Here is a 12,777-nt window from a genome sequence, read left to right as displayed (position 1 = left end):
AAAAAAAAAAAAAAAAAAAAAAAGATATGAAGGTCAGGCCAGAGAGCACCTGCTTAGGCAATAGCAGGGACCAGGGTTCGATCCCTAGCACCAGAGACCACGCTGGCTACCGATCAAGACTGGGCGTGGTGGCACATGCCTGTAATCCCAGCACTGGTGAGGCTGAAAACAGGAGAATCACAAGTCTGAGCTGTGTAGTGAAACCCTATGCCAAATACATTAAAAACAAAAAACAAACTTTTTTTAAAAAAGAAAAGGGCTTGGGATATAGGTCAGTGGCAAAACCCTGGGTTCCAGCTCTGGTGTCACAAAAATAAACAAAATGAAATAAAGTAAAATAGAGTTTGAGAAGTCAATATAAAAGATTTTGAATTTCACTGCAGCAAAAACTAGTACTTTGGGAACTGGAATATCAGCAATATAAATAATATAATATGTTAAATCAGAAATTAATTGTACCTTCCAAGTTCTAAGTCACTTTATTTATGTATTAATATTATTATTATTATTTTTTTTTGCCAGAATCGGGCATTGAACTCAGACCCTGGCACTTGCCAGGAAAGCACTTATTCTACTGAGGCATCTCCCTGGCCCCTTCTAAGTCACTGTAATGCTGGGAAAAAAAAAAAAAACAAACACCCAAAACACCTCAAAATTAAAACCCCAAATTCTTCTATGTCCTTTCCTCATGCTAAGGGACTTCCTACCAGTATCCTACATAGGGCCAGGGAAGTGGCCTGGGTACCAGGTCAGAGGTACAGCAGGTACCATGGATGAGCATGGGAAGAAAAAGGTAAGCCCAGAAGGGAGAGTCCAGGAAGAGAAAATGTCAAGCACGTTCACTATGGAATCTCAGTGCCTCTTCCTGCTAGGGCAAACCCATAGCACAGGCGATTTCACTCAGCATCAGCCATGGGAGAGCAGCTGCGGTGGATGAACTGATGGGCAAACTTGTATCACCCAGCTGAACTGAATCAGCGTGGTACTGGGTGTGGAAGGCCCGCCTGAGGACTGGTGCCAGCAGTATAAACAGAAGTGGAGGGAGAAGGTGTTGTTGGTTCTCCCAGAAAAGCCTGTCAAGCTGGCTTTCCTGATATGAACTCAGCTGTTCTGATTCTCGGAGGAGCTCCAGTCCTGCTGTTGCTGAAGACAGCTGTTCTCTTTGGAGGGGCTCTGGTCCTTATCTTGAATGTCACTTCCTGGCTCCAGGGCAGATCCCTCAGCCTGCTAGCACAGATCCTTCATCCCCGACATAGACATGCTAGCTTCTATCACGAACCTTTGGGCCTTCCCAGGACAGATCCTTCACACAGACTTGCATGAGATATTGTCGTGGGCTCCAGGCTTCCAGTTCGGACTCATGGAAGACACTGCCAGGGACTCTAGGTCTTCAGCTGGACCTGTGCAGGACACTGCTGTGGGATTATGGCCCTCAGCTGGATTCTTTGGATCTCTAGTGTATAGACAGATCTCATGCAGTCTTTCATATTTGACTCAAGTGAATATTATAAAATAATCCTATAAATTGTGTGTCCTCTATTAAACTGTTTCCCTTGTAAATTCTAACAAAGTTGGCACCAGTAGAGTGGGGTCACTGCTGTGATGTTGCCTGGCCATGTGACTTAAGAACCTTGGGAATTAATTTGGAAAAGTTTTAAGAAAATGGTGAAAGAAAAAAAAAGAAAAAAAGAAAAGAAAATGGTGAGAGGTAGCCTTGATATGTTGTAAGTTATACTGGAGTCTCTGGCTGGAGCCTGGAAAGTCAAAGTACTAATGGAAAAGCTGCTGGTTAGAATGAAGCTCAGGAGGCTTCTACTGAGGACTGCCTTGGCTGGTAGATCCCAGGTGGCATACACTGTGCTGTGGCGGAAGGAGGTCTGCATTTTGCTTGCATTTAGAGACTGCCTGGGAGGCAGAAAAATTTCAATGCCATCTACTGTTGGGACGGTGGCAAAGTTACTACTGAGAGCTTCTGGCCAGATGTTTGAAATTAAGAGCAAAAACCCAGCAAGGCGATTTGGAGAATCTGATCAGAATAAAGCTCCAGTGGAGCTGTCGATTGCAAGAATGAACTAGAGGGGATTTGTTGAGAAGAAAGAGGACAATAGAAAAATGAACTGAAGCCTCTCACCTGAAGGGAAGAGTGGACCGAGGAGATAGCTCAGGAGAATAAGCACTTGCCTGGCAAGCTCAAGGGCCTGAGTTCAATCCCCGGTTCCGCAAAAATAAATAAATTAAATTAAATTAAAAATAAATAAATAATAAAAAAAAAAAAGCTCAGGAGAATAAGCACTTGCCTGAAGAGTATATTTAAAATGCAGGAGAAGGGCTGGGGAGATAACTCAGTGGTCTAAGTGACTGCCTGGCAAGCGCAAGAACCCAGGTCCAATCCTCAGTACCACATGCCATGCCAGCCCTGAAACTGGGTATGATAGCACATGCCTGTAATCCCAGCATTGGGAAGGCTGAGCCAGGAAGATCGCTACAAGTCTGAGCTGCATAGCAAGACCCTGTACCAAATAAATAAATAGATAAATAAATACATAAATGATTTCTTAAAAAATAAATTGTAGGAGATTCCTGTTTTTTAATGTTGCCATGCCCTGTTATTAAAGGTTAATGAGACGAGCAGGGTATGGTGGCACATGCCCATAACCCTGGAACTCAAAAGGCTGCGGCAGGAGGATTTCTGCTATTTCAAGGTCAACCTAGGCTACACAGTGAGTTCTAGGCCAGTCTAAACTACACAGCGGAGACCCTATCTCAAAAAATACAAACAAACAAAAATGTTAATGAGAGGGCCAGGGTTGTAATTCAGCAGCACAGTACCTGCCTAGAAAGCGGAAGGTCCTGAGTTCAATTCCCAGTACCAAAAAACAAGTTAATGGGAAGTAAAGATTGACATTGGAATAGGCATTTTAATATTATTTTAATGTAGTTTCTAGATACATTTGTAATCAGGTTAACTAGTTAAAATATTGTAGTTTTAACTTTGAATTTTGATGAATCTTTTGGTATTCTGCTTTTGGTGCAGAAATCAACACAGTAAGAATTGTATATATGTAATTGTTATATAAATCTGAATAGAACAAGACAGGTTAACTTTTCACAAATGTGCCACTGGAGACTATAGTTTAAGGAAATACATCTAGTTATCAAGTTGACTAGAGGTGGGTTGTGGTGGACTAACCAACGGTACCATCCAGCTGAACTGAATCAGTGCTCAGTGCAGTGCTGAGTGTGAGGGACCCTCCTGAGGATTTGTGCCAAAAGCATAAAAAGAGAAATGGAGGGGAAGATAGTGCGATGTTGATTCTCCTGGAGAAGTTTGTCATGCTGGTTTTCCTGAAATGAACTTAGCTGGTCTCACTGTTGGAGGAGCTCGGGTCCTCAGTCACTGAAGATTGCTGTGGTTCTCTTGGGGAGAGTTCTGGTCCTTACCCTGAGCATCACTTCCTGGCTCGGGAGGGGAAGATGGTATGCTATTGATTCTCCTGGAGAAGCTTCCTCATCAGTGGAAGAGCATGGACCTTGCTGTTGCTGAAGATGGCTGTGGTACTTTTGCAGGGAGCTCCAGTACTTACTTTTTGAGTGTGGCTCCCTGGCTCCAGTTTAGATTCTTCAGCCTGCACACACAGATCCTTGAACCACTGGTGCAGACCTTCTAGCTTCCACCACTGACCTTTGGGCCTTCCCAGTGCAGATCCTTCACACAGACTTGCGTAAGACATTGTCGTGGGTTCTGGGTCTTCAGCTGGACTTGTGCAGGACACTGCCGTAAGATCCAGGCCTCAGCTGGATTCTTTGGGTCTCTAGTGTGAGGACAGATCTTACCCAGTCTTTTGCATTTGATTCTTTGGGTGAATATTATAAAATCCAACTCTGACTGCAACAGAAGCCAATACTAACTGTAGTAACAAAGGCAGAAACTCACTTCAGTAAATATAAGCAACACTAAAATGTTTGGCCAATATTCCACAGGATGACTACCTTGTAAACGACAACTGCTCATCTGTCCATTAAGTTATTCACTGTTACCATGATACTATCATTTACAATTCTATATGAAATTGTATTCAGAACAGTACAGATGTATGAAGGCTGAAGAAGCCTAAGAAAATGTGTCACAGAATGAGACTGGCAATGTACTGAAAGTTTAGACATTTTAAAAGGATGATACAGATTTAAGAGTAAACTTTAAAATGACCTTTGCAGGGCCAACCAGGTAGCTCAGCAGACTAAAGCACCTGCTTAGGCAGAGCGCAGCAGCCGGGGTTTGATACCCCATGTACCATGCCGGCCTCACCCCTGGGGCATGCTGAGAGGGCAACTGAGACTGGGCATGGTGGCATGCACCTATAATCCCAGTACTTGAGAGGCTGAAAACAGGAGAATCACTATGAGTCTGATCTACATAGTAAGACCCTGTCCTAAATACAATACATACATACATACATACATACATATATACATGACTTTTTCAGCCTAGGTGACTGTGTGTGCAGCACACTACAAATAAGTTTGTGTGCTCAAGGGCAAAGGTCACATCCAACAAAAACACTTGAGGCTCAGGGAAGCACTTGCTGTGGTTGAAAGCCACTTGATGGGTTTTGAGGGACACCTGATGCTTTGCTCCCCTAGGGGATCCAACACAATGAATTTCAAGAGTACCCCTTAGCAGTGTATAGACAAATTTTGGTCCCTCTCCATGAAAGAGTGATACAAAAATTATCACCACTAAAGACCCCATAACTTATACTTTGGTGGGAGCAAAAAATAGGAAGAAAATACCTTTGGTTTGTTTCTACACAGTGGATCCAGTCATTTACTTCTGGAATTTGATCAGTCTTTTTCCAGGTGTATATGCAAATCTTTCCACACTCTAATCCAATTGCTACCACATACCTGTTTTTAAGGAAGGAGGATGACTGCAATTAATTTAGCATGAATTTGTAAACTCCATCATAACTCTAATGCAGTTCTTTAGTGTCCCAATACTCCCTGACTTATAGAGGACTATGTTTAAAAGAACCAGCCCAGTCATGCTGTGTTACTCTACTGTGTCCTCAGGGCCTTTATCTCTACAAAGGTGGCACACAGGAGTCATTATTTTCCCAGGGGGCTCTAGGGATTCCTGTTCTACTAAAGATGCTTGTTATAGAAAAAGGAATACAGTCCTGTAGGAGGTGAAATTAGCAACCTTCCCACCCACATTTCTAACATGGATTTCACTAATCTAAACTACTAAGTTGTATCAAGGTAAAAACTCTCATGAGAAACATTAAGCATTTTGAAAATAACAGTAACTTGGAAGTAACAAAAAGACACGAATTAACACAACTGAGAAAGCCAGTGGCCATCTTAGGTGAAACACAAAACCAAGCCCCATGCACAGACTGACCGTTGGGAAGGGCTAAGCACCCGGTGGACGCTGACAGCTGTCACAGCCCCGCCCACGTCCAGGACTGAGGAGCAGGGGCCAATGCTGTGCTCAATGGAGTCATCGCTGGGGTCACACTCACCCCACACCACCACCTAACAGAGAGAGCACCGGTAAAGCTTGCTTTTGGCAAAGTTTTTAGGCAATGTATTACGAGTATTCTAATGAATAGTGAAAAATACCTACTCTAATATATAAAAAGCTGCATTTACATTTCTCTATGGCATCTCAGAACTTCAGAGCATTTTTTTATTTTAATACTAAATTTACTGAGACATCACGAGATTAATACAAGTTATTTTTGGTTGCTACAATTACAAAAGGTGCTCAAAGCAATGGGAGTAGCTTCCAGACTTTATTACTATGGGAAACAGCTAAAGTATACATTCTTTTTTTTCTCACTTATTTATTTTTTTCCCATAATTTTATTGAAAAACAAACAGCAATGAGACAGTTTCAAATCCAATTAGTAGGAAAGTTTCAATAATTAATATATTACATATTGTTGTCTTAATGGTTATTCATTGTACAAGATGCAGACATGATATCCTGTTTACAAACACTATTAGAACAAATCTTTCTATTCACTGAATTACGAGAATGTAGCTGTATATCTATCCTAACTATTTTGAATATACAGAGCCAAAATGGTTGTTCATTTGTATCACTTTTTGGTTTAGTTTTGTCATTTGAATATTATAGGTGTGTGAATTCAGCAAAATATTCCAATATAGTCCAGTAGTCCATAATAGTAGTGGGTTTTCCGTAAGACTAGCAATGTCAGAAGTTACTGACTTGAGCCTTTTACAACTCAGCATATTAATATGGCTTTACTTTTTATATTTCGTTTTCATACTTTTTTGCTGGATGGCTAAGACCAAGATAAAGATCTATATTACAAGAAATGTAACTTTTGTATCTGATAAGGTCAGTCAAATCCCCTCAGAACTTATCCTGAAACCCTATACCACAGTTTGCAGATCCTGTCTGTGTCAGCCATGTGGATGAGTCATGGCCATTGCCTGACCAATTTGCTCTCTGTGAAAGCCTGAGAGAATGTTTTCTCTCTATGTGACTCTCCTTAGGCACACTCTACATCATCGATCACTTTCCTCTTTGGCCCCATAATCTCCTTGATAAGAAAATTTGGGACACAACTGAGTTACATGATGTTACAGTACAGGTTCTCCTATGTCCTGCTTCAGAGCATTTAACGCATCACAGAGAAGCCACAGTGTGGCAGACATCAGTCTCTTTTTTCATTATGCAGCTTGGACACGCAGGGATCCTCCTGTTTCAGCCTCTCCAGAGCTGGGATGACAGGTGTGCAACACCACGCCCAGGTCTTGGTGGCCAGCTCAGTGTGCCCAGAGAGTGGAGTCAGCACTGCACGTGTTGTCAGGATCAAGCCTTGGTCCCTGCACTTGCCTAAGTAGGCACTTAGTCTGCTGAGTTATCTCGCCTGCCTTGACAACAGCCTCTTAAGACCTCAACTACCAACATATGGTGGGCCGCAGATGGACCATCACCACCCAGAGACCAGGAGCGCATCCAGTACTCTTCACACTCACACACCAATTATGATTCACTGAAATTCCATCAATCACATTCTTACTAAAAATTATCACAAAATTTATGGAGGTAGACCAATCAAGCTAGAGACTAATCAAGTGTCTAGCTTTTCCTCTACCCCACCCACTGCTCAGGGAACTCGGGTATTGGGAGAACCTAACCTTAATGTTATCCCTCGTAAGAAATGAGCTTTTCCTAAGTTCATGGCTTAAGGGTGTGTGGCTCATCACAGAGTAAAAGAGGAACAAGGTAAAATAAGTACAAGGTTCTGAGCAGAAAGCTCTGAGCCATCAAGCACAGATACATTTCTGACAACGTTGAAAGGCGTCTGCTCCGCTTCAGCCCCAAAACGTCCCTGAGAGCTGAGGCCGAGCCGCCTTCTACCAGCTCAGCAGAGGCAAAAACAAGGAAAGAAATGAACAGATAAATGAGCAGGAATGACAGGCAGGAAGAAAGATGCTGGGAAGCTGGCACTGAAGTGTTTAACCCGAGTGGCATGATACCCTCTGCTGCAGTAATCTGTGCCATGTCTGTGACTAGGGAGAGGAGGAGGAGTGTTAAACTGTCTCAAGGGTGTCCTCGGCCTCACACCCTACTGGTTTGTAGGAACGGCAGAAAGAGGAGAGACTCAACACAGTATGTTTAACAAGCAAGGAAACAGGAAAGAACTGGCCAGGGATCTATTTCCCAGAGAATTAGAGGGAAGGTAAGAGTCAAGAACACACAGCTGACTTGTTTTTCTTCTTCTCAAGTTTGGGGGGGGCCTGGCCCTAGCTCAGTCCTTTAAGTGGCTGCTTCCACAAAGCTGTCAGCCTCAGGTGGCTGGAGTTTGAACCTCACAACTCTCCCGCTGGCCAAACGTGCCCTGAAGGCATGCCAGGAACAAAAAAAAAAAACCCTTATTCCATTTTTTGGGGGACCTGCCCAGTAGCTCAGTTGTTTAAGTGCCTGCTTAAACAAAGCCCTCAAGCTCAAGCTTCTGGGGTTCCAACCCAGACAGTCACTGCAAACCAGAAATGCCCTAAAGGCAGTTCAAGCCTCAAAAAAAAAAAAAAAAACCCTTCTTTTCAAGTTTGGGTCACACTCTGCCTCCATTCTACTACTGAATAATAAGGTCATTATCATAAATTACAGAAAAATATTTAAGTTTGTGAAAGCATAAAGGAGAAAAGCAGAAATTATTCTTCCCCTTACGTTCCTTCCTCCCCTCCAAGTTTCTTAGTTCTGATCCCTTTATCCTCTTCTTCCACTGGGGCTATTTGATGAAGGAAATGTGTCTGAAAGGTTTTTTCTGTATATTTGCTTTTCAGAGCAAAATATTTGCAACGACAATATGCAATGTATTAATTAATACTGTCCTAGTAAGCTGTTTTGAAACTGTCTCATTGCTACTTCTTTCTCAATAAAATTAATATTAAAAAATATATTTGCAGAATTTGACAAGTTTTAAAAAGGCCTCTCTAATGTATATATATGAAAAACAAGAAATTTCATGAATTGATTTTTAAACCTGTGTAAAGCACAAGTATGTATTTTTTATTCAATCATATCTACAGAAATGTTATATTTGAGTAAATATTAAATTCAAAGAAAATTACCTTTCTGTCTCGACTCCCAGTGAAAAAATACTTGCTATCAGGACTCCAATCACATGACCAAATAATTCTACTGTGCACAGAAGTGATTTTGTTGGTGAAGGCAAAGAGACTGAAAACTGGATCTGAAAAAAAATATGTACACCAGACTCACAAAGCAGAGAACTGCTTTCCCCAGTTAGAAAGCTCCATATTAGTGACAAAGACTTCAAGAGACTCAGCAATCAATTTATGTGTGCTCACTTTTGGCAACAGACCGAGGCCAGGCAACGGACCTCAAGCCTGAAGGCTGTCGGCATGCAGTTATTTGGGAATATCTTTATATTTTTGGTCACACTAGTGACTGAGGACAAACATCTCCCAGTAAACGAAGATTCAATTTATGACTATGGAAGAAGCCTGAAGCAATTTAATCTTACTCTGGATGTAGCTAGATTTGCATACTGGGCTATGCAAAAAAAGATTAATGGACTGCTTAAACGCTAGAAAGAGAAAAATGTTTTTAACGAAGTATTTTCCTGCCAGCCGTGCTAGGGCACACCTGTAATGCAGAACTTGGGAGGCTGAGGCAGGAGGATTGCCTTGAGTTCAAGCCTAGCTTGGGCTACATAGTAAATTCAAGGCCAGCCTGACCTATACAGAGAGACTCTGCCTCAGCAAGAAAAGAAAAAGAAAAAAAAAAAAAAAAAAAAAAAAAGAGAAAAAGAAAAGAAACATTTTCCTAGGCCAGTCAGAGAGCTCAGAGAACTAAAGCACTTGCTTAGGCAGAGCGCAGAGGCCAGGGTTAGATCTCTGGAGTGCCTTGCCAGCCCTGCCCCCAAGCACTGTAATCCCAGCACCTGGGGAGGCTGAAAACAGGAGAATACTACAAGTCAGATCGATATAGTAAGACCCTGTAGACCCTGTAGTCCCTGTACTAAATACATTAAAAAAAAAAAAAAAAGAAAAAAAGATATATATTTTCCTCATGGGAGTTAAACATAAATTAACTTCCACACCTTACATGGCCTGAACACATAACTGCCTTATCAGCACTATTATTAATCGCACTTTAACTTCTAAAACATACATGTTACATGTTAGGAAATCACTAGTGACACAGAAGAAAATACTAATGTTCTTCAACATACAATAGCATTCATTCTAATGAATCCAGAGTAATTTGAAAATACTAAGTCAAAACTGCATTTAATACACCCACCCTGGGCCAGGAAGATAGCTCAGGAGATTAAATGCCTGCTTAGACAAGGGCAGGGACCGGCATTCAATCCCTGGTACCACATGCTACACTGGCCCTGCCCCTGGGTGTGCTGAGCCGCCACTGAGACCAAGCATGGGGGTACATGCCTGTAATCTCAGCACTGGGAAGCTAAAACAGGAGGATCCCTACAAGTTCAAGCTGCGTAGCGAAACCCTAAATCAAATACATTAAAATATATATATATACCCACCTATCAGACCTCAAAGCTCAGCAACAGTGTGCTGCAGTCCTCCCTGTGTCTCTGTATGATCACGCAGCTAGCTGCCAGCTACAATTTGCCACCACTGCCCAGCATCAGACTCCATACATGGCCAGCACAGAAAAGCATCAAAACTAAAAATCTGAAGAACAATTCCTACCAAATACATATGACCATCATAAAGCCAGAAAACCCTAAATCAAACCATCATGAATCAGGTAGCATCTGTAACACACAGTACTGTATAAGTTCTATACTTCCTAGTCTCTGAAATATAATAAAGGACCAGAAATATACAAGATCAAACTGTACGCAAGTCGAACAAAAAGAAGGCTTTGTCTTCACCCTGTTATCTTTTTCTCTTAACCAACAGCTGCTTAACATGGATATAATGTACACAACTATTCCACTGATAATCTTCCCAATCAGCAGTTGCTCTACTGAGCACACACCTGTAGTTAGTGCTTAGGAGCTGAGATAGGAGGATGCCTGTGAATTCAAAGCCAGCCTACACTAGAAAGAGAGACTTTATCTCAAAAAATTAAAAAAAAAAAAAAGTTGCTTTACCGAACTCAGGTGAGATTATATCCTGCCTTTTCCACAGTGACCAGGTTCGGTCTCTGGAAACAGCTAGTAAGAACTTATCATCAGGTGAGAAGGCCATCTGCGTGACGGTGAGACTGTGGAAAACTAAATTCTGCACCTGCTTCCAAGACGTAGTGTTCCAAAGTATGATAGCTGCATGCTCTTTCTTAGCTGCCTGTAGGACAAAACGATGAAGCTATTTAAGTAGAAATTAACCAAAATAGGAAACATTTTTAAAAATAATGTTTTCTTCAGTCATAAAAAATGCAAAGCTGGTTTATCAATTTTTTTTTTTTTAGTGGCCCACTTAGCTGTAGTGGCACACACTGGTAATACCTGCACTCTGGAAGGCTGAGGCAGGAGGATCACATAGCCAAACTCCTGCCTCAGCAATGTAGTGACTTAATGAGTCTATCTCAAAATTTAAAAAGGGATGGAGGTGGAGATTAATGTGAAGGTCCTTCGTTCAATCCCCAGTAACACAACAGACACACACATACACAAGATGATACAAATCGTTCAAAACTTAAACAAATGGTTCAAACTTTATAAACAAAAACAGGAGACAGTACAAAGGAAAAAGTGACAAAGCTTTGGCATCTGCTCCTGACAAACTCCAAGAAAAGCAGATGGTGCAGGGCATTTATGCAATCAGATAAAGACGTCAAGAATGGCTGGGGAGTTGGCTCAGTTGCAGAGTGCCTGCCTGGCACACACACTGAGTTCAACTCCCTGTACCAAAAAACAAAACAAAACAAAACAAAACAAAACAAAACAAAACAACAAAGGAAATCATGAAAAAGGTATAAGAAAATCATTCTTTTTGTCATTTTGTTTTTAATTTTTGAGACGGATATAGTTCAGGCCAGGCTGGCCTTGAACTTGCTATGCAGCACAGGCTGGCCCCAGCCTTGCAGTGATCCTCCAGCCTCAGCCTCCAGCCCCGAGTGCTGGGATTAAAGGTATGTGCCACTACACCCAGCTACAAATATTCTTAGTGGACAAACACTAAACGTTTTGTTCCTGATATAAAGAGCAATGTAAAAATTTCTGCTGTCACCACTTCATTTGAATATTAGGACATTCATATGGGAAAGAAAAAATAAAACTTTTTTCTTTCATAGCCAACAAAAGCATCTATGTGGAAAATCCTGAAATAGCTACAATAAAGCCACTAGGACTAATAAATCCACCAAGGATACAGGACAGAAGATCAGTATACAAAAAGCAACTATATTTCCATATGTAACCACTGAGCAATAATATATAAAACATACAAAAAGGATAAATCTGCGAAATGTGTATAAGACCTAATACAGAAACTGTAAATATTTCCAATACCAAAACAAACCTCTCCACACCAAAGTTGCAGATGTTGAGTATTTTGTCCTAGTGACAGGACTGGGATGTAGCTTGGTGGCCGCCTACATTGCATGAGGCCTTGGGTTCAATTCCCAGCAAATTATACCTACAGAAAACCATCTGCAGATTTTTCAGCCATGCACAGGGAATGCCATCCCAGCCCTGCACTGTTTAAGGGTCAATGGTATGGTACTTAAAAACAAAAATATAAGCTAAAATAGATTAAAAATGCAACTGCGACCTTGTGAAAGGAGGAAAGGAAAAGAGAGCCTGAAAAGTGATTCAGGAAAAGCAGACTCTGCTGACCCCAAAACCGGTAATCAAGCAGAATTAAAAGTAAAACTCCCTACCTTGCAAGCCGAGGCAAGCAGAGTCTTTGAATTGTTACAAGTAACAGAAAATATTTCATAGCCATGTCCATATCTAAAATTTAAAGAGAAAATGCATGACTTCTATATTAGCAAATATACCTGTTCTCATATTACAAAAATTTAAAAAGTAAAAAGATTAACATTAATCTCTCTGTTGGCTGGTGGCGGTTGCGCGGTTGCAGCGCTGTGAGGTCTGCAGGCGCTGGCAAATCGGGCCCAGGATGTAGAGCGGCTGTGCCTGACGGCACGTCTGACTCAAGCTCGGGTGGGGTAGAGAGTAGGGTGCGGTAGTTGGGGGTGGTAGGAGAAGGAGGCGGCAAATCACTTATAAATGGCGCCCAAGCAGGACCCGAAGCCCAAGTTCCAGGAGGGCGAACAAGTACTGTGCTTTC

General features: G+C 41.7%; 1 protein-coding gene across 1 annotated transcript in view; it reads right to left on the bottom strand.

Annotated features, from left to right (window-relative positions):
- Positions 1–12,777, bottom strand: part of Elp2 (elongator acetyltransferase complex subunit 2) — a 48,505-nt gene that overhangs the window by 2,232 nt on the left and 33,496 nt on the right. The window contains exons 17-21 of the mRNA XM_004623593.2: positions 12,365–12,437; positions 10,635–10,827; positions 8,611–8,732; positions 5,402–5,535; positions 4,792–4,905 (exon numbers count right to left, since the gene is read on the bottom strand). Of these exons, the coding sequence (XP_004623650.1) occupies positions 4,792–4,905; positions 5,402–5,535; positions 8,611–8,732; positions 10,635–10,827; positions 12,365–12,437 (636 nt within the window). The remainder of the gene's footprint in view (positions 1–4,791; positions 4,906–5,401; positions 5,536–8,610; positions 8,733–10,634; positions 10,828–12,364; positions 12,438–12,777) is intronic.

Source organism: Octodon degus, unplaced genomic scaffold (assembly GCF_000260255.1).
Source record: "Octodon degus isolate 3935 unplaced genomic scaffold, OctDeg1.0 scaffold00003, whole genome shotgun sequence".
NCBI classification, from domain to species: Eukaryota; Metazoa; Chordata; class Mammalia; order Rodentia; family Octodontidae; genus Octodon; species Octodon degus.
This window is presented reverse-complemented; position numbering and strand designations above follow the sequence as displayed.